This window comes from Drosophila takahashii, chromosome X (assembly GCF_030179915.1).
Source record: "Drosophila takahashii strain IR98-3 E-12201 chromosome X, DtakHiC1v2, whole genome shotgun sequence".
NCBI classification, from domain to species: Eukaryota; Metazoa; Arthropoda; class Insecta; order Diptera; family Drosophilidae; genus Drosophila; species Drosophila takahashii.
This window is the reverse complement of record NC_091683.1, coordinates 12,111,495-12,131,937: the sequence shown is the minus strand read 5'-3', so window position 1 is coordinate 12,131,937 and position 20,443 is coordinate 12,111,495. Positions and strand designations below refer to the sequence as shown.

Here is a 20,443-nt window from a genome sequence, read left to right as displayed (position 1 = left end):
GTTTGCAGAATCTTGCCGCATTGATAGCCCTTAAAAGTTGAGAGTTAATTAAGTATATCTTTGTGTATCCGTCAGATTTTTGAAAACGTTGTCTCCTGATATCTTCTGAGATCGATGATAGAATATGGTAAGTTTTTAAAGTTTGTATGTGTAATATTATAATAAAATATAAATAAATAAAATTAATTAAAGAAAGAAAAGGTTAGTCCTGAGATCTTTTTTTAGACTTATAACCTTTTTTTCCCACAGATCCCATATTTTGGAAAATCTAGAAATTCTATTTAAATAAAGATATTATATAGAACCCAGCATTACTTATAAAAATATTGGTTGGTATGGTGGATATTACTTGTTAATGGTATCTGGGTATCTAGAAACCCACCCGCTATTGTGTTTTGACCAAGTTCCGTGGCTCTTTCGCTTACCTTTAGAGTAAATGCTGCCAGAAATGCTAAACTCCAGAGCCAGCAATGTTGTGGAACGGCTTTTTGCCTTTTGAGTCGGATTCTAGTAGTGGCTTTACTTAGCTGGTACAACATTTTGGGGCCGTCGTTTTGCTGTTTTCGCTGTCGTTCTCTGCTCCTGGCTCTCTTTTGTTGTCTGGCTTAATTTATTTGGATTTTTTGTTAACTTTTGCGATTTGTTGTGCGATTTTTTGATTGTGTTTCTCGCTAGTTTCTTTTGATTTCGGGCATTTTCAGCGCGAGTTTAGTCTTTACTTTAATTAAATGCATTGTTTTCACAATTATTTGTCGTCAGCGCGATTGAATTTTGTATTTTCTTCTGGATCCAATTAGTTGAAATTTTGTTGTTGTTTTTTTTTTTTTTGTTTAATTGATTAAAACATTTTATTTGTGATCTGCAAGAGAGTATAAATTATAAATATATATAGAGGAGCGATCACGAGAGGGAGACAGATAGACATTGTTGCTTTCCCGCTCTCTACCTGCTCTTCTCACTCTTCTTCTTCTCCACCACTTTGCGTTTGCGCCAAAAGCTCTTTTAGATTTTGTATGTTTTTCTGCGACTTGTTTCTATATCTCCATACAGTGGAGCTTGCCTATATTCAAGACTTTTTACTAATTTTAATCAATTAGGTCAAAAGTTATCATATAAATGGTTTAAATTCAAATTTTCATTTTCCTTTTTTGTGAGACACAAATTCCTTGAATAAATTATATTAAAATAGCCGTTCTTTTCATGTTATAAAAGCTCTACTGTCTGATTATTCAATGCATAAATATTATTTGAATCGCAGATAAGTGCTAATTAATTGCACAGTCCTGTGCAGTTGCAAAAAAAATGCTGATCAACAATTTAGCCTCCGCTGACGTCATTAAAGTATTTAAAACATCGCAGCCAGCAAAAAGAAACAAATAAATATGAAAAATAAATAAAACTAAACGCCTGAAAACCAGTTCTGCGAAATCGAAACGATACACGGAGCAAAATAGGGGCTATTTGGCTGGTTTATTTAAAATGTTTAAGGATACTTTTTATCCTAAGTTATGGTATCTTTTTTTTAAATGATTCTTAACCTTTCTTTTGAATATCCAATTGTTCTTTTTATTAATTGCTTTATTATTATTCACATTTATCCTAATTTCGTTCTGTGTATGTCTTGTTATTGTTGCTATTTGTTGTTGTTTCTGGCGCTTGGCAACATTGCCATGCAAAAAAGACCTTCAACTTTGTTGCAAAGAGAGGAGAAGAGAGTGATTTGAATTGATTGATCTTTTTTATCTTCTGCGCGAGAGAAAGAGAGCGGGAGAGAGGGAGAGAGAGAGCTTTATGATCTCGGCACATAAAACACAAAAACAAAACAAAACAAGTTTTTATTAACGTATTTCTTCACTTCTTATTTATTGTTGAATGTAGGGCAAGTTTCTTTAATGCGGCTGGAAATTTTTTCGCAATTTATATTGATTATTTAAGAGGTTGTTTTGGAAACAAATAACAAAAGCCCCCAAAAAAAGGAGTCGAAAGAGAACAGGAAGTGGAGAAATTTGCCGCACAACAACAAAAATTCAAATGAGGCTGTGAGTGGAAGAGAGAAAGCAACGGCATGCCAAAAAAGGAATAACAACAACAACAACAAAAGTTGCGTAGGTGTTGCTCCCTGTCTGCCCCCATCACCCCTCCCCTCCCCTCCTCAACTTTCGGGCCACCTCTCTTTTTGTTATTGTTGCACACACGCACGCACACACAAACAAAAACTCTCAATTTCTGCTTTTACTTTAAGCTTTATTTCAGCATTTCTTACGTTTTCCACTGCGCCTCTCAGCTTTTCTCATTCAAAACGCCACCAAAACAAAATCATTTAAATATAATCACCGAAATTTTTGTGTATTTTAATAATATTATGTGTTGTCGTTGGTTTAAAAAAAATAACAAAAAACGAACACAGACACGCGCGCACGCACACGCGACGGAGACACAGACGCAGAAAAAGCGGAACGGACACCGACAAAATTTTGCGTTTTCGAGCGTTTGCGGGCGCACCGTTTTGTCTCGTCTTCGCCCGTTCCGAATTCGAATTGGAACCCCCAAACCCAGCAACAAACCCGTCGGCCAGAAATGCACTTTTTAATACCATTTTTACCTTTGCAAATAGACCGTTCGTGACAAAGATATCGAAATATCGATACATCTGTATTTTTGATATGTTAGGAGGGTGTATCGGCTAACTTAGCGAGGACACCCTCCTAATATCCGTTTTTAAATCAATACATCGTTTTATCGAAAAAACTGTTTTGTTTTTTTTTTGGAAAATCGGGAATTCGGTTTTTGACAAAAATATGCATTTTTTCTTTCAGTTTTTTTGCTATAATTTGTTCAAAAATGGTCCTACACCAAAAACACATACTGTTTTGAACAGATAACAAAACAATAAATAAATCCATGTTACTTTCCGGGTGATCTAGAAAAAATTAAATTTTCGCCAATTTTCATTTTTTTTGTAAGGGGGTACATCATGATTTTTTAAGAAAAATGGCCAAAAAATAAAATGTTCAGGTTTAAATGCCAATCGATTGGAAATTAAATAACGAGTTCAGAAAGGTATGACATTCCATATTTGGATCAATATTGCCATTGTTACGGTCAATAAACTAATTATTTTTCTGTGGAAAGGCCCCTTTCACCATATTGTAATATGTTCTTATAATAGAGAAACTTTCAAATCGACATGATTTATAAGGCAGAACTTTATTTTTTAAACTTACATTTATTTGTTTATTGAGGGAAAGCGCGCCAAAGCTGTTGTATGTGATTCACCCAAAACAAATGTAAATCACATTTATTTTTTAAACCCGCAATAAAAACAAACATTTTTATAATTTATTATTTATTAACGTTTCATCTGCATGAACTGTCACTGATTATTATAATTAATTATTGTTAATTACGTGCTATTTTTTAATTGCTAGAGTTTAGCAAGTTCTAAAAAAGACATTACACATTATTATTCTTACGTAGATTATACCGCTTGACATTTGACATTACACTTAAAGCTAAATTACTAAAAAAAAACATTAATTTGTTTTGTTTTTTTTTTGGGCAAATAACAACGCAAGGTAGACAAACAAAAATTAAATGAAGGGATAAACCAAAAGTGTTTAAAGAGCACAACTCGTTTGAACAAACACTGAACGATTCGCTGGGAAATTAGCATTAGACTTTTAATTAAATTACACACTAGACAAACCGAGTAATAATTAAAAATACAAACAAAAAATTGAGCTAAACGAAAAGTTAATAATATATATGCATAAGATTATAGCTAGCAGAATTTCGCTATGAAACAAAAAATAACGAAACGTTAGCCCCCCTCCTTTCGCCCACCAACGTCCGCCCCGCCCCGCCCCTCCACTCGTCCCCTAAACCACCCACCGCCCCATAATTACCACTAGAACGAACCACTTCCCCGAAAAAAAATCATATATTCCCTCCGATACGCCGGTGATAAGACCGCAACGCCAAGGACGATGGCAAAGGCTTTGATAACAACTGTGAGTATTGAACTAAGTACAGTCAAACTTCGCTAGGACGAACTGGATCGCCTCTTCTCTAATAAAAAAAAAATTTTTTTTCTTAGAAAAACGAATATCATTTGAATATTTAATGTCGGGAAATATTTTACTCCACTTGTTTCGAAATAATGTGCTTAAATCATTTAAAATTGTATAAGTGCCGTCTCGATTATAAAAAATTTTTCTAAAGTTATTTTGTTAAATCTAAAAAATTATTTTATAATCGTTTTCTGAACACAATTGGTTATTATTCGTTTACAGTGAATTCTTTGAAAATGTTAACTAAATTTCGAAATTATTGGGTATATAATTGGCTAAATACTTTTAAAATAAGTTTTTTTTCGAGATTTGGCATCCCTAGCTTTTAAATTACCAAAGGATTCTGTATTATAGCTTTTATAATTGGTGTTGGAATTTTTGGAATTTATAGTGGATACGTTTTTAAGTTTGTTAAAAATGGTTTTCCTAAAAATACGCCTAAAATATTAGTAATTTTTTCACTATAGTTTGATTAACTAAAAAAAAATATTAAGAAGTTGTAGATTTAAAGTTCGATTTAGAGAAGTTTGACTGTTTGTGGTGAGTGAGATGGCAAAACAAAAATCGAGCGTTTAATTTCCATCGATTGCAAAATCCGTTTAACTATTAATGAGTCGTTTTTAGCGTGTTCTAGACTTAGGGCAAAATAAATATATAATTGTTTGTTTTTTGTTTTTGTTTTTTTTTTTGTACTCTTTTTACACTGGTGTGCGGGGGGCTGGGCGGAGATCGGACCACTGGGAAATCGGGAAATGGGGCCTAAATTTCAACTAAAACCAAAGCTGAGAGCACGGATCTATTTCTCATACACACCCATGCACACAGACGCACTCGTGCTCAAACACACACACACATACGAAATATTTACAAATTAAACGTAATTACATAACGAAGATTATTGATTATGGAACGCATTTAGCAGCGCACACCGATCGGCGTTCAATATATATAGCCTATACTTCGGATCGACATCACTTGTAAATTCAGCCACTACACCCAAAATGTATCTTTCCCTTTCTTTTCTGTAACGATTATCGTGATCGGATTATTATAACTGCCATAATCTCAAAATAAATGCGCCCTCAGTTCGCTTTTTGTTCACATAAGCATGGGTGTTTTTAAAACTATAATGAAACCATGTTGGGATATGTTAATATATATGGGAAACCTAATAGTTTTGATTGGTTATGACAAGGAAAGAATTTAGTTGAAACCAGAATTAATGGAGAGTCCCTTGAAAATTACAAAATTCTGTTTTCATAAGTGTTTTGAAATGAAATAAAATTTTCAATTGTTCTTCTTCTAAAAGGAGTCACTAAAAAGATAAATATTTGGGAAACCTAATAGTTTTGCTTGGTTATGATAAAGAAGGCATTTAGATCACGTTTAAAAGAAACCTGAATTAATGGAAAGTCCCTTGAAAATTACAAAATTCTGTTTTTATAAATGTTTTGAAATGAAATAAAATTTCCAATTGTTAAAAACATGTTCCTCTTCTAAAAGGAGTCTTTAAAAACCACTGGTTTTCTTTGCTAATCCTTGAAAGTATCTGATACATTTTGGGCTTTCACTTGGCTTGGACTTGATGTGCGCTACTAGTGGCGTCCATTTCCACACCCAATTAGAAGGCAAACCAGGAGCCATCGGCCCGTCATCGCAGCGTGCTGGTGAGGGTACGATGCAGGACACTGGGACGCGCATGGAGCGGCTGTGGCTGCTGTGGCGGCGGAGGCGGCGTATTGCTGTGCGGATCGGGCGTATCGGGCGCCTCGCCGGCACTCAGGCTGCTGGCCGGCGACAGAGTGCAGGATGCGGTCTCCATCTCGCTGAGGCAGCTGCTCAGCTGGCGGATCACTCCCTGCGAGGAGCTGTGCTGCCGCTCCTTCGCCTGCTCCCGATCCTGCTGAAACTTCCTGGCCGCCGTCACATTCACCACACTCACCGACTTGGAGATGGAGCTCTTCACCGACGACGGAGCCGGCGGCACCAAAGCCAAGGTGGGCGTGGGCGACGGGGCCAGCTCCTCGAGGGTCAACGTATTCGCCGGCGAGCTGTAGCCATCGTCCATTAGGCTTTCCATCGGCTGCCCGCCAACCGCCGACTCCCCCGAGTCCACGCTCTTCTGCAGGTTCTCAATTAGATAGAGGACAATCCTCTCCAGCTGCTGCGGCGCCTGGGAGGCGGGCAAATCGGGACTGCTGCTCTGCGCGGGCATCTCGGCCTTGATGATGGTCGAGAACTTCTCCTTCATCTCCTGCACCTTCTGCCGCCCGGCCTGCTCGTCGAGCAGCGTGTTGACGCACAGAAAGGAGTGCACCTTGTTGCTGCCGCGATCGATTTCCAGAAAGCCCTTGGTGTGCAGGTAGATGAAGCGCCCGTTCCGCGACAGCAGGCGGTAGCAGCTCTCGCCGTAGTCGCTGTTGCAGTCGTACATCTGCCGCAGGGCCACGATAACCCAGCGCACGTCGTCCAGGTGCATGAAGCAGAAGGGGCTGAGGTTGCGCACCTAAAAGGGAATTTAAAGGATTAATAAGGGTAAGAGCGAAGGTGAAACTAAACTAAACTAATAATCGTAACTCAGCTAAATGGATTTTAATTGCGTATAACTTTTAAATGAATGGTCCGATTTGAAAAATGTCGTCTACATTTTGAAAGGTATATATATACACAACAAAACTGCATTTATACTTCTCGGAAATCTTTAAAAAATCGTTAGTGGGCGATTGTGGGCGTTAGAGGGGGCGTGGCGCTCGGCTGAAATAAACTTGCGCTGCGTAGGAGGCCCAAGAATATGTGTGGAAAATCTCAACCTTCTAGCTTTTGTAGTTTCCGAGATCTCTCTCATGCAATATACCCACCTCATCCTTCATGTAGCCCGCCACCAGACCGATTCTCTGATCACAGTCGATGATGCTGCCGTCGATTAGGTGCCGCGTGTGATACTCCAGCTGATAGGGCTCCGGCTGCCTGTAGATGGTTAGGCCCCCCAGCGCTCCCTCCGCCTCCTCGGGCGGCCGCTCCTCTCGCAGCACGCGGGCCATGGCCACCAGGACAATGTCATTGCCACTGATCCCGTGCAGCGCCGCCTGGGCGATGGCATCGTGCTGGGGCGGCACCGACGTTGTCGCCGCCTCCGCTGCCACCGCCGCCGCCGCGGCCAGCATATTGTTGTTTCTCGAGCGGCGTATCAGCTGCGAGACAATGGGATAGTTGGCCGCCGCTCCGCCGGTGAGCGAGGAGTCGCTGCGCCGGAAGCAGCCATCGATCTTCACGCGCTCGTAGTGGCGCGTGGCCTCCGCCCGCGTGGATGCCCTGGCCAGGCGGACGGTGAAGCAACGGCGATCGGCGCGCAGCCGCTCGTCGATGGCCGCCAAGTGGGCAATGCTGCGCGGACTGGGCGGGCGTCTATCATACGGGTTGTCGTCCTGCTCCTGCTCCTCCAGATGCTGCTCCTCCGTCTCCATTTCCTCCTCATCCAGGTCACTTCCCGAGGCGGAGGCCGAAGTGGAGGTGGAGTGCTGCTGCTGCTGCTGCTGGTGCTGCTGCTGGTAGAAGAGCGTCTCGATGTCCCTGGGTATCAGCTGCTGGCGCAGCAGGGCCTGATCCTCGGGATGGGTGATCTGCAGCAGATTCTGGCCATACAAATCGGACTGGCAGTGGCCCAGCAGCTGCTCCACGCTGGAGGAGACCAAGACGATTTGGCCGCTGCAGGTGAGGGTGAGGAAGCAGCTGTCCAGCAGCTGCATCAGGGTGTCCGTGAGGTGCAGGCTGGGATTGGCCAGATCTCCGGCGGCGGCGGCGGCGGAGGAGAGACCGGAACTGGCACCCTTGAGGCAGCTGGGTCTCCGGCGGCGTCGGGAGGCCGACTTGCCAAAGACATACTGGAGTCGCAGGCCATGAGTGGCGAACCGGAGGACGGCGGTCTTGTCCAGGCGGCGCGATGACTCCGCCGCATGCGGCACCATGGTGGCCAGCTCCTGGATGCTGGCATTCAGCTTATCCCGCCGCTGTTTCTCGGCAAGATTGCGGGCCTCCCTGCCGTTGGCGGGATCTGTAGAGGATCCGGATCCAGATCCAGATCCGGAACCAGATCCCGATCCCGTGGAGCTTGTGTTGCCCGTTTCGGCTGCTGCCATTTTCCGATTTTCCTCGCTCGTTTCTCGGTTTTTCTCTATGGATTTTCCCCTTTAATTGGCGCCTTGCGGTAAATGAAAATCGTCACTCTCCATAACAGGGTATCCGTGTCCGCTACTCTCCTCTCTAAATTTTATATAAAAATATTTAGTTCGATTATATTTTTCAGCTTTTTTTTTGGGTTTTACTTTATTTTATTTTGTTGTTTTTGCTGCTGCTTTTAAAGTTTTCAAGGTCTCGCTTATGCTGTGCTGTTGTTTTTGTTTTTGCTCGCCTCTCCTCTCGCCCCTCTCCTTGGTCGTTCTCTCTCGCTCGCCCGCACACACACACTCACACGTCACTCTCACGCAACGTACATATGTTTTCTCTTTTCGCTTTCGTACTTTTCCACTTGGCTTTAGTCTTATTATTATTATTACTATTATTTGTTTCCCTATTTATTTATGCGTTTCGCCTTGTAGCTTTTTTTCCGTTTTTTCTTTTTTGATTGCGTTGCGAATCTGAATCTCCTGCTTGTTGTTGTTGCTGCTGCTGCTGCCGTTGGCGTTGTTGTTGCTCTATTTATTTGTTGTTTGCCTGCGATGAGGTCAGTTTCGGGGGCGGGGGGCGTTTTTACAATGCCTGCACTGGTTTTTGTTTATATTAAGTGATTAATTGTTTATTTTTAACATTTATTTTATAACAATAAACATTGGCTCGGTTGGCCAGGCTAAAAACTATCGATACATCGATGTAACGGCCCGTCGTGCTCAAATGGGCACGTTCTCACTGGGGCGCATCTTCCGTGTTATCGATGATTTTGGTGTATGCCTTGGCGATATTATGATCTATTTGGGGCAAATAAATAAAAATATATTAAATGAAATCATTCTATATAATTAGATGGGCATTATTTGAGAACATATTTAAAAGAATCCATAGATAGATAACCATTTTTAAATAACGCTAAACAAGAATTAATTAACAAACAGCTACAACATTATATTGAATTAATGAGAGTTAAACTATTAATACTGCGGTGAAAAAAATACATTTTGAAAAACGTTTGATCATATTCTCCGATACTATCGATAGAAGCTAAGGATATATCGATTCTGTCATCGCTGTCTTGATTGGCGCTCTTTCTTGTTTACGGCATTTCATTTTCTGCTGAAACTCGAAACTTTTCTGATAAAACTACTGGAAAATCATGGACGCCTTTGATCCTCGCTCGATTATCAACGGGGGAATGCTGAAGCAGTTCTCCGGACAGACCGTGAGCATCATGGTTCGCGTGGAGAGCGTGGCGGGATCCACTTTGCTGGCCAACTCGACGGACAACCATAAGCTGAAGATCAATCTGCCGGGCGAACTGGGCGCCGCCGATGGAGCCTGGGTGGAGGTCATTGGAGTGCCCCATGGCGCGGACACCATCAGGGCCAAGGAGGTGGGTGCACTTGCTCTGAGAAGAAGCTACCTGGTTGATTCCTAATCCCCCGTTCTCCACTCTTCCAGGTCATCGAATTCGGCGGCGAGAACATCGATTTCGATAAGGATGGCTACAATGGCTTGAGCCACCTGATCAACAATGTGAAGGCCTTCTATCGCAGCGGCTAGGGGTGCATCATCCCCTAATTCCTATATTTAGAAATAAGAATTATTTGTACCTTAATCTAAGTTTATCCATTTTTTTGCGGAGTGCACTTGAAAAACCCATCTGCGGGCTGAAATAAACTTGAAATATTCGGTAAAATACTTTGAATTACTACTTATAATTGGGTTTTTTAGAATGTATTACATTAAGATTGTATTTTATATTTATAAGGGGGTTTATTTATGATTTTTGAGGTGACTATTACTTCGCAAGTTCAACTTTCCATTTTATAAAAATATCTTTTAAAAAATAATATATTATAATTGGAAAACTAAATAATATCCTTGTATTTATTTCGATTAATGATTTTTGAGTTGATTATTATTACTTCCCAAATTAATCTTTCACCTTTATGAAGTACCTTTTCAAAATATAATATTATAATTGAAAAACTAAGTAATATCCTTGTATTTATTTCGATTAATCATTTTTGAGATGATTATTTATATTATTATTACTTCCAAAGTTTAACTTTCCACTTTATAAAAGTATCTTTCCAAAAATATAATATTAAAATTGGAAAACTAAATAATATCCAAGTAGTTAGATCGATTAATGATTTTTGAGGTGATTATTTATATTATTATTACTTCCCCAAGAATATAATATTATAATTGGAAAACTGAATAAAATCCAAGTATTTATAACCAAAGTATTCAATATTTTCACAATCAAGCATATTATCATCTGAAATATGACCCCTTAGTTCCTCAAAATCCCACAACTTCAAAAGCCATTTACACCCTTCCTGTGTAACAACGTTTACTTTCACAATTTGTTATTGTATATATGTTGGTATAAAAAGGCTAACTAGCGGCTAAACCATTCAACAGTTGAACAATTAACATGTCGCCGGCCGGCTGACGAGATGATGAGCAGTAGCGTGGACTCGGAACTCCAATTCCAATTCCATTGTTATTGCAGCACCGCCGCATTGGCCACCACGCTGGGATTGTTGACCACCTCGCCCAGCGAGTCGAGCACCTCCTTCCTGTAGTCGTCGAACTCGCCGTCGATCTCGTTGATCGACTGATCCTCAATCACGTACAAAGTGCATCCTGTCTCCCGAATGAGCCGCTCGTCGTGGGAGACGATGATCACGCCGCCCTCGTACTCGTTAATGGCCTCCGCCAGGGCGTCGATGCTCTCAATGTCCAGATTATTAGTGGGCTCGTCCAGGATCAAAACATCGGGTGCACTCAGGCAGAGCTCGGCGAGGGCGACGCGAGCCTTCTGGCCGCCGGACAGATCCTTCATCTTGATGGTGTGCGCATGGCTGACCAGCCCAAAGGAGCCCAGCGCCTTGCGCGCCTTTTCGTGCGGCAAGTTGAACAGACGCTGCAGATACTCGGCAGCCGATTCCTCGGCCGTCAGATGCTCGCCGGAGTGCTGATCGAAGCGACCGACATGCAGGCGATGGTTCTTGCGCTGCTCCCCCTCCTGCGGCTCCAGTTCGCCCAGTAGCAGCTTGAGGAACGTGGACTTGCCCACGCCATTGGGCCCCACAATTGCCACGCGACTGGTTAGATCGATGCCGAAATCGGCCTTGATGAAGAGGGGCTTCTGACCGGCAAAGGCAAAGGTCACATTGTGCACACCCAGAATGGGCGGCTGGAGTTGCGAGGGCTCCGGGAAGCGGAACTTGACGATATACTCCTTGGGCCGCGCCAACAGCTCCTGCGGACCCTCGTCCTCGTCCTGCTTCTGCTGCTTGGACTTGTTCTTCTCCTGCTTGCGCGTCAGCGACTCCTTCTGCTTCTTCTCGGCCGCCTTCTTCGACTGGCCGTGGGCCTTCAGCTCGCGCAGCCGCTTCTCCTGCTTCTCGTACTCCTTGATCATCTCGCGACGCTTCTGCACGTACATCTTCTTGAACATCGAGTAGTTGCCCTTGTAGTACTGCAGTTTCTTTTGATCTAAATGTATTATCTCGTTGCACACGTTGTCAAGGAAACTCTGGTCGTGGGACACGATCAGCAGGGTCTTCTTCCAGCCCTGCAGATAGTTGTCCAGCCAGATGACTGCGTTCAAATCCAGATGATTGGTCGGCTCGTCGAGCATGAGCAGCGTGGGCTCGAGATAGAGGGCGCGGGCCAGGGAGACACGCATGCGCCAGCCGCCGGAGAACTTGTTGGTGGGTCTGTCCTGCATTTCCTTGCTGAAACCGAGACCAGCAAGGATTCTCCTTGCTCTGGCTTCCGCGGAATAGGCTCCAATGGCCTTGAGCTCCGTGAACGCATCGTTCAGCTCCTCCTGGACACTCAAATCGCCGGCAGCGAACAGCTTCTCCAAATCATCCGCCTTCTTGAGCATCTCCGTGCGCCGCACATCCGCATCCAGAATCGTATCGATGGCCGTCTTGTCGGTGGCCACCACCTCCTGTTCGCAGAGCAGCACATCGATGTTGGGCGGTATGGCGAAGGCACGGGTGGCAATGTGCCGGAGCAAGGTCGTCTTTCCGTGTCCATTGGGACCCACCAAGCCATAGCGGCGTCCATGGGCAATCAGCAGGTTGGCGTTCACAAACAGATCGTTGCCTGTAATTAATAGTAATTAAATATATGGATAGAATAGAAGGAGAGTGACTCACCCTTCGCTGAGATGGTGAAATTCTCAATTTTGATGTCCACCGCATGCTCCAGTGCCGCCTGTTGGCCGGCGCTCTTCTGCACCTGCGACATGGTGAAGTTGTTGTCCAAATCCGAGTGACCGGCGCCGCCCTTCTTGGTCATCAGCTCCATTTGGCGCTCGTACTCCAGCTGCTTCTTTTGCTTCTTCTTCTCCTTGTGGGTGAGCTTCTTGTCCTTGGCCTCCTTGCTGTCCTCGGACTTGGGTTCCTCCTCGGGTTCTGGTTGGGTTTCTGGTTCCGGTTCAGGTGTCTTTTCCTTGAGACTCACTGCCGCCACCTTCTCGCTGAGCACTTGCTCTATTTTCTGCTCCTCCACTTCCTTTTCCGGCTGCTCATCCTCTGGCTCCTCTTCGTCCTCGCTGGATGGGATCTTCTGCTTCTGCTGCTTCTTCTGGGACTTCTTAGCCGCCGGCTTGGTGGGCAGCGGCTCATCCTCCAGGATCTCATCTTCCAGTTCCTCCTCTTCCTCATCCTCGCTCATGGCAAACTTGTTCTTCTGCTGCTTCTTCTTGGACTTCTTGGAGGCGGGCTTGGCGGGCACCACCTCTACCTCATCCTCATCCTCCTCCGGCTCCTCCAAATCCAGATTGGCTTCCTCTTCGTCGGAGAAGTCGTCGTTCTTCTTTTTGTTCTTCTTGTTTTTCTTCGGTGGCTTTTTAACTGCTGGTTTCTCCTCCTCCTCCTCCTCCTCTTCCTTGTCTTCCTTCGCTGGCTTCTCTTCCTCTTCGCTCCAGTCGTCGTTTCTCCTGCCCTTCTTCCCCTTCTTCGCCTGCTTCTTGCCCGCCTGCTGCTGCTGTTTGCTTTGGTTCGAGGAGGCTATGCTCTCCAGATCCTCGTTGTCGCGACTCTTGGGCGCCACATCCTCGTCACTGGAGTCGCCGCCCCCTCCGCGCCTGCCCTTCTTCCCACCGCCCTTCTTGCTCGTCGGCGGCTTCTTCTCCTGCACTTTCTCCGGCTGCTCCTCGTCGTCGTCGAAGCGCTCCTTCTTCTTACCCTTGGCCTTGGACATTTCTGTGGATTAAGATGTTCTTTTAGCTTAGGGATCGCACATATAGGCCCATAACTCACTTGATTTGATCACAGATTACTTTCGCCGCCTTCGGAATTTCACGTGCAGAGCTGGCAATGTTATATATGTAGGTATGTAGGGCACATACGTCTACATACATACGTACAACCAGTTGTGTCGCCAGGGATGATTGAAAGCACGCGATGTTTCCGGGCTATCGATAGCTGGAACTTCTATGACAACTATCGTTCACTAATTTCACTGAAATCTAATCGAGGCATTTGTTTGATCAGTAAGGCAAAGGATCAATACAAAAACATATTTATAAAAAATTCAACTTTTTATACTGAAAGTCCTTAATTTTAAAACTTTGGGATTTCACCGCCAATGGTTTCCATAATATCGAATAATCACCGCCTGAACTCCCAACAATCGGCTTGTTTATATCGGATGGCAACGCTGCCGACAACCAGGTGGCAACTCTTTCCGGCCGATTTACCGAATGTCATTTGAGAGAGTACTTCTCACTTTTTCGAGGGAAATTGGATTGATAAGTGAATTTTTCTGGTGAAAAGTAATTTCGTGCTAAAAAGGTAAGCTGGTTAATTTCCCCAACTATTGGAGTTCGTCGATTCTAAGCCGGGAAAGTGCAACTTTGGGGCCGCGTAAATTGGCGTCACTCACGCACACAGACCCGCGACATCCACACACATCGCAAGTTTGCGATGCGCCGAAGAAGCTCCAAAAGCCAAAGGGCGATAAAGACACCGACAAAGTGGAAAAGGGCTTGATAATTGCAATTGAAAGGCGAATTTGTGTAATTTGTGCAATTTCCGATTGGCAACGGGAGAGAAAAAGCGCAAGAAATTGCGCCTGTGAGTGTGTGTTGTGTTTTCGTTGGTTAAATATTTGCCTGAAACGCAAGGGGAGGGTGGCGATCAAAGAAGAAACCGAACAAAAACAAACCGCGGCGTGTACGTAGAAATATACATACATACATACATATGTATATGTACCTGCAAGCTCTTGTCAAAAATTTGTTGAGGCTGTCGCACGCACACAAACGCATAAAGCTCTGCTGACAGAAAGTACAGTGTTCATTGCTTGCGAAGAACTACAGGTTTTAATAATACCGTATTCAAACTTCACCTAATAATTAATCGGAAATAAAACAAAAATTTTAACAAGTGGAAAAGGAAAACGACAGAAGTAATTTTATAACAAATAACAAATTTGTATAACAAATAACTAACAAATAAAAGTTTTTTTTATTAAAAACTTACGCTTTTAATCAGGTACCAAAAATAATCATAATATTTGATTTTTGTGTCACTTTTTTTTACTTAGAAATTTCAAAAAATCCAACAAAACCTACTTTTCATTGCAACTTAAAAAAAAATTTTAAAACTTTTTTGGTACTTACTAACTACTACTTACAAACTTATCACTTGATATCAAGCTTTTTAAACGATAAATAACATTTGCATTTTGTCCAAATCCCTTCCAGAGCAACATGAGCTCGCCCGACGACATTCCCGGAACATCAAAGCCGCGCGCCACGAAGCGCTCTCCACGGACCTCCAGCAGCGACTCCAAGTCAATGCCCTCGCCGCCCCAGACGACCAGCAATGGGGCACATGGCTCGCCATCCGGCAGATCTCCCAGCGCCGGACGCAGTCCCGCCGGCAACCGAAGCCCTGCCGGCGGTCGTAGTCCCGTGGGTGGCCAGAGTCCCGGCGTGGGTCCAACCAACATGCGCGATCGCCTGCTGGTGTCCAATGCCATTGCCATGGATGTGTCGGCCAGCGAGTCGACCTCTAGCTCTTCATCGCCGCAGATGAATGGCCATAATCACGATGACTCCAACGAGTCCGATCAGCTTAACGGAGGTTCCACAAATGGTGAGTGACTAGGATGCCTATCTCCAGAGAAACTAACCTGATTATTGCTATTCTAACATTTAGGAACCTCTCGCAAGTCCAAGAAGAAAAAGAAGAAGAGCCACAGTCGTCGTGAGCGCCGCCTATCCGGAGATTCGGCTCTCATGGGCTGGACAGGGGGATTCCCCAAGCTGACGGCCATGGCCAGCATTGATAGTAGCTCGGATTTGGAGCCGCAGGTGAGTAGCGGGGATGGCGGAGGTAGGCAGGAAGGGAGCGGTCCTGCTGCTGTCTGGAATAACCCTCTGTATACTCATGTTTCATCCAGTTATGGGCTAGTAAATCTGCTTTTTAATACTTTTTACCTAAATCTTAAATTTATTTTAAATTTTTCCAAGAATTTTTGTTGTTTTTCTAAATATCGAAAAGGATTTTTAGATCCTAAATATATTTAATATAATATTTTGTACTTACTTTTTACATCTTTTGGGCATTGGTTGCTTTATTTATTTAATTTAATTTTTTGCAAGTAATTTATTACCAAAATACTTTGTAATATGGTTATAATTTGATTTTTCTAAAAATTTAAAAGGAACCATTTAAAAATTAAATATTTTTAAATCCTAAATATATTTAATATAATATTTTGTACTTACTTTTTACAACTTTTGGCCATTGGTTGCTTTATTTCCCATAATTTGAGTTACTGGTATACAGAGGGCTATGCCCGTTTCCTATTTGTGTGTTCTGTAGAATGCAGACAGCATTTTGTTTGTTCTGTATTATTGTATGTTCCAACCCGTAACCGTGCCTGCGTCCATCTCGAATCTCCACCAATCGAATAGTCGCCGGGCGAGCTGCGGGCGCTGGGCAGAAGAGGTCTGAGTGTGTTTCCGAGGGTCGAACCGCAGGCGGAGACAGCAGCAGGGCCATCAGAGTCGTCTGAAGTGGCTGTAACTGAAACTGAAACAGAAATTACTGAGGAGCAGCAGCAACAAGAGCAGCAGCAGCAGCAGCAGTCGCTAGCAACGCCTCCATCGCCGATGATGACGTCGCCGGTCGAGTCCTCGCTGTCCTCCAACTCTGACTTGAATATGACGACATCTACGCCACCGGGACGTGGACCAGAACCAGAACAACAAGAACCAGAACAACCTATCACTTTAGCAACTGCAACTAGTACAAATCTAACTACAACCACACCAACAACACCGACAACTAGCAACAGCTACAACAATGTAAACGCAACTGGTACTGCAAGTCCAAGAACAACAGCAACAGCAACAGCAACCAACATGCAACAAACAGAATTAGACAATCAGGTGGAGACCCCAACAAAAATCTTATGCTTAGAGTCGGGAAAATCTAAAACCAACTAACCATTGACCTTCTCTACTGCTTTCAGGAGAAGGAAATGGAGAAGGAGCAGCCAGCGAAGGCAGAGGAAAAGCAGGATGATCAGGATAAGCAGCAGCAGCAGCCGGCAGAGAATCCGGAGCAGGAGGAGCAAATTGAATCGTTGGTGGTGACCGAGGATGAGAACAGCTCAAGTGTTCCCCCGGTATTAAAGTCATCGTCGCCGCCGTCGACTCCTCGTTCCCGCAAACGCGCATTCAGTCCCGCCAAGAAGGAGAATACCAAGAAGACAACTCCCGACGAAGCTATGGATGTTTCGCTAGACGAGAGTGCCGAAAAAACTGAGGACATACCCCTGCCCGTGTCCAGTCGCTTTGCCAAGCGTTTCAAGTCCTTCTGTAGCCAGACCTTGCAGTCGGTTGAGCTGATGCGTCGCACTTCGCGCTTCAGCAGCCAGGAGCCTCCAGCCAAGCTGGAGGAGGAACTGGCCCCCGTCGTGGGCAGTAAGGAGTCGCCTGATCCTAAACCGGAGGCCGCCGCTGCGGAAGCACCTCCCACACCCTCGGCCCTGAAACTAAAGGCCACCGACGAGTTCTATCGCCTGCCCTTCGCCTACGGCTGGAAGCGTGAGCTCGTCCTGCCCAGCACTGGTAATCCCAAGCGTCGCACCGGCGATGTTTTCTTCATTGCGCCCAACGGACGCAAGTTGCGTTCGCGCGAGGATATTGTGCCCATGCTGAAGGGCGAGCTGACCATCGAGCACTTTTGCTTCCAGCGGCAGGCGCAGGAGGCGGGGCCGGAGTTCGAGTTGGTGCGTCGGGCCACGCCCTCCAGCGTGCAGCGTAGGAAGTCCCAGCAGGCGGTGGCTCAGCCGGCTCCCTTGCCGGTCACCGGGAAGCGTGTGTCCAAGCCCAAGGTGCCCAAGGGCGCCAGTCCACCGAGCGAGGGATGGACGGCCACCATGGCGGTGAAGGGGAATTCCCGAGTGCTGGCCTCCAGCAACGGGAGCAGCAGCTCGACCGGAGCCACAATTGTGACCACGTCCACTCGCAAGCGAAGGTAGGTGGCGAATCTTTGATTGCGAATCAACTTTTAATCTTTATCCCTCCTAGCTTCATGTCCAGACAGTCGTCGCGGCTGACCAGCGAGAAGATTGTGGCCTGTATTCATTGCCAGGCTCCTTTGCAGGGCTCTCCCAAGACCAACATTTGTCAGGTGAGCCTCTAGTTTCCCAGAATCCCGTAAATGTAACTGAACTCAATCCCACAACTCCCCACAGAACTGCTCGAAGATCAAGCGCAAGAAAGAGAGGGAATCCGAGATGACGGCAGAGCCTCAGCCGGAAAATGAGGATCAGGATGAGGAGCAGAATGACGATGGCGATGAGACCGAGAGCGTTGGCAGCCTGTTGGAGATTGGCGAGGAGATTGAGGTGCCCGGCCAACAGCCGCCGGCCGAGCTGTTCAACAATTTGGGACACCGGCGCTCGCCCAAGGATCAGGAGGTGGTTGTGATTGGCGGACGCAAGGCTATAGCCATTAAGGCCGATCCGCCGCGTCGCCAAGTGAAAGTGTGAGTCGGTTCAGTTCTGAAACCAAAAATAGAGTCCATGAAATCCCCAGCTAATGGTTAATTTTGTCATTTCGATAGGGTTCCACGACAGCCTGATTTAACTGGCTATGAGAAAATCTACAGCAAGCGCAGCCAGGTCAAGAATTCGGATAACGAACTGGTGGAGAGCCTGGGCAATGCCCACAACGGATGCCAGGTGCTGATGGCCATCATGAAGACGATGAACCTGAAGGTAGTTGATGAAACTCTGGCTCTATATGCGGATTAATATTTTCTAATGCTCTAATCCCCTCCAGGACCGCGCCAACATGTCGCGGGTGTGCAAAACCTGGGCCATGGTCAGCCGCGAGATGAGCGTGTGGCGCTCGGTGAGCCTGCGCGACACTTATGTAGGCAACTGGCTATTCTGTATGCGCGAACTGGCCCGCCACCGCACTCGCGAGCTGGACATGATGGGCGTGATCATGGCCAAGCCGCAGCTTCGTTTCGCCGGCGATTTGCGCGTCCTCAAGGCGCTGCGCGTTCTACGCACCGATGCGGTGGATGGAGAGTTCCTGCAGCTGGTCTTTCGCCATCTGCCGCAGCTGCTGGAGCTGAGGGCCACCTGCACGAGTGCTACACTGAATCTGTGCCACCTGGAGCAGTCCGCAGAACTGCGCGTGCTTCGCATCCACATGACCGAGCCGAAATCGACCTTGGTATCGCTGGACTCACTGGCCAAACTTACGCATCTGACTGAGTTGAGTCTGCGTGGAGTGTCCGATTTGGGCAAGCTGAACTTGCTGTTCTTGAAGGATCTCGCCGGCCTGGAGGTGCTATCGTTGGGCTCGTGCCAGGACCTAAACTCTTCGCAGTTTGGCACGCAAGTGCTGCCCGCTCTGAAGCTGCTGCGCTCCTTCCGCCTGGAGAACGATCACAAGGGCATGGCCATGTTCCCGGTGGACGAGATTATGCTTGGTCTATCGAAGGCCGGGGGAGTCAAACGCCTGGAGCTGGTGAATGTGGATGTGGACGGCGGATTCAGCGCCTTGCTGGCCGACTGCCCCAGTGTTACGGATCTGCTGCTGACCCCCAAGTGTATGCATAACACGGCCAATATGACCAATGCCGTTATGCAGGCGATCAGCGACAATGCCGAGCAGTTGCTGGTGTTCCGTCTCGGTTTGGTTACCCAGCTGCTCAGTGCCACCGGGGCGCTGTACAAGGGAAAGGGCAAGGACGTGATCCCAGTGCAGCGTCCAGTGCCGGGAATTCCGGAGAACGACCACCTAAATCACTGCTCCGGCGACGATAATTGCCAGGAGACGGAGCACAGCCAGTGCGTGGCCTTTCTGCCCGTGGAGCGCTTGAAGGCGATCCTGCACCACATGATGCCGCAGGCCTGGCTCACGGTGGCCAAGGTGGCGATGTGCGAGACGACCAGCATCAAGTTCCTGCCCCGTCCGGAGGAGAGCAGCGAGGAGAACTTCTAGCCTAGGTGCCATAAGATATAGATATAAGTAACCCCCCTCCTCCTCCCAGTACCAGAGATGCCAAGACTGACACTTTGAGAACCATCACAAAAAAACCACAACTAAATTCCAGCGGAAACGAAGAACGAACAAGGAAATGTTATTGCGTCATCTTAAAAAGAGCATTCCCAGGAATCGCACATTATTTTTGTTTTTGAAATCATCTTTCGTTTAACGGCGTTTAAAACGTCCCATTGTCTCACCTTCGCATTGGAAGTAGAATCAACAGCAACGCTGTGTTTTTGTTCGACCTTCGGGTACTTACCATTTATTACATCTTAAACATCTTGTAATCAAACCAATTTGTAATAGGAGTTGAACCTAATAAAACGGCAGATCTCCTAGTGTGGGAAAACTTACTTGACTAAATTGATAGAGAACCAAATGATTGGGAAATGTTGAATTTCAAATTCAGCGGTATTCTTTAGTTCATAAGTTAGAAATAGCTCAAGTCTATATGTACATAAAGGTCCTGTTTGCCTTCAATACGAAGCTCAGATCGAACTATTGATTAAGTTGTAGTCGTAAAATGTCGCACATTATGTACATTTCGGCACTCATTTAAAAATAAAATCCATAAGGGAAACACCCTTCACTTTCTCCATACAAAGACATTGTTTTTATTGCATTTAAATATAAAGATCTTAATAAT

General features: G+C 45.4%; 5 protein-coding genes across 10 annotated transcripts in view; 2 read left to right on the top strand and 3 right to left on the bottom strand.

The window, feature by feature from the left end:
* The window catches only part of Ptp10D (Protein tyrosine phosphatase 10D), a 46,565-nt gene extending 43,977 nt beyond the window's left edge, over nt 1-2,588 (bottom strand). For 3 of the 4 annotated variants that reach the window (XM_044395510.2, XM_044395506.2, XM_017160479.3), the window contains exons 1-2: nt 2,264-2,588; nt 426-859 (exon numbers count right to left, since the gene is read on the bottom strand). In XM_044395510.2, coding sequence (XP_044251445.1) covers nt 426-539 — 114 coding nt within the window. In that variant the 5' untranslated portion in view covers nt 540-859; nt 2,264-2,588. The remainder of the gene's footprint in view (nt 1-425; nt 860-2,263) is intronic. The other variant, XM_017160481.3, reaches the window with a different exon arrangement.
* A 741-nt stretch (nt 2,589-3,329) lies between these two features.
* Nucleotides 3,330-8,954, bottom strand: Met (Methoprene-tolerant). Of its 2 annotated transcripts, XM_017160500.3 has the most exons (3): nt 8,393-8,953; nt 6,929-8,330; nt 3,330-6,576 (listed from the first exon to the last, which is right to left on the bottom strand). In XM_017160500.3, the coding sequence occupies exons 2-3, from the start codon at nt 8,204-8,206 to the stop codon at nt 5,722-5,724; spliced, it is 2,133 nt and encodes a 710-aa protein (XP_017015989.2). In that variant the 5' UTR covers nt 8,207-8,330; nt 8,393-8,953; the 3' UTR covers nt 3,330-5,721. The 2 variants fall into 2 exon arrangements, with proteins under 2 accessions (XP_017015989.2, XP_017015988.2); XM_017160499.3 differs by having other exon boundaries at nt 6,929-8,954.
* Nucleotides 8,955-9,310: 356 nt separating this feature from the next.
* On the top strand, nt 9,311-9,936 carry RPA3 (Replication protein A3). Its single transcript, XM_017160458.3, has 2 exons — nt 9,311-9,630; nt 9,699-9,936. Exons 1-2 carry the CDS (start codon nt 9,394-9,396, stop codon nt 9,798-9,800), a joined length of 339 nt encoding a protein of 112 aa, XP_017015947.1. The 5' UTR covers nt 9,311-9,393; the 3' UTR covers nt 9,801-9,936.
* A 637-nt stretch (nt 9,937-10,573) lies between these two features.
* On the bottom strand, nt 10,574-13,689 carry LOC108070151 (ATP-binding cassette sub-family F member 1). Its single transcript, XM_017160514.3, has 3 exons — nt 13,532-13,689; nt 12,425-13,474; nt 10,574-12,371 (listed from the first exon to the last, which is right to left on the bottom strand). The coding sequence occupies exons 2-3, from the start codon at nt 13,470-13,472 to the stop codon at nt 10,753-10,755; spliced, it is 2,667 nt and encodes an 888-aa protein (XP_017016003.2). The 5' UTR covers nt 13,473-13,474; nt 13,532-13,689; the 3' UTR covers nt 10,574-10,752.
* Nucleotides 13,690-13,926: 237 nt separating this feature from the next.
* Nucleotides 13,927-20,391, top strand: LOC108070139 (uncharacterized). 2 transcript variants are annotated; one of them, XM_017160488.3, is made up of 9 exons: nt 13,927-14,065; nt 14,980-15,373; nt 15,437-15,591; nt 16,198-16,674; nt 16,758-17,767; nt 17,821-17,923; nt 17,988-18,280; nt 18,359-18,512; nt 18,577-20,391. In XM_017160488.3, exons 2-9 carry the CDS (start codon nt 14,986-14,988, stop codon nt 19,750-19,752), a joined length of 3,756 nt encoding a protein of 1,251 aa, XP_017015977.2. In that variant the 5' UTR covers nt 13,927-14,065; nt 14,980-14,985; the 3' UTR covers nt 19,753-20,391. The 2 variants fall into 2 exon arrangements, with proteins under 2 accessions (XP_017015977.2, XP_070074335.1); XM_070218234.1 differs by lacking the exon at nt 16,198-16,674.
* Nucleotides 20,392-20,443: the final 52 nt, after the last annotated feature.

Excerpts from the sequence above, each read along its gene's own strand:
- Met (XM_017160499.3), bottom strand. The coding sequence starts at position 8,206 with ATGGCAGCAGCCGAAACGGGCAACACAAGCTCCACGGGATCGGGATCT. Across the intron at positions 6,577-6,928 it reads CGGGCTACATGAAGGATGAG|GTGCGCAACCTCAGCCCCTT; the intron begins GTGGGTATATTG and ends ATTCCCTTTTAG.
- LOC108070139 (XM_017160488.3), top strand. The coding sequence starts at position 14,986 with ATGAGCTCGCCCGACGACATTCCCGGAACATCAAAGCCGCGCGCCACG. Across the intron at positions 15,374-15,436 it reads TAACGGAGGTTCCACAAATG|GAACCTCTCGCAAGTCCAAG; the intron begins GTGAGTGACTAG and ends TCTAACATTTAG. Across the intron at positions 16,675-16,757 it reads AAACAGAATTAGACAATCAG|GAGAAGGAAATGGAGAAGGA; the intron begins GTGGAGACCCCA and ends TACTGCTTTCAG.
- RPA3 (XM_017160458.3), top strand. The coding sequence starts at position 9,394 with ATGGACGCCTTTGATCCTCGCTCGATTATCAACGGGGGAATGCTGAAG. Across the intron at positions 9,631-9,698 it reads ACACCATCAGGGCCAAGGAG|GTCATCGAATTCGGCGGCGA; the intron begins GTGGGTGCACTT and ends CCACTCTTCCAG.
- LOC108070151 (XM_017160514.3), bottom strand. The coding sequence starts at position 13,472 with ATGTCCAAGGCCAAGGGTAAGAAGAAGGAGCGCTTCGACGACGACGAG. Across the intron at positions 12,372-12,424 it reads TTTCACCATCTCAGCGAAGG|GCAACGATCTGTTTGTGAAC; the intron begins GTGAGTCACTCT and ends TATTAATTACAG.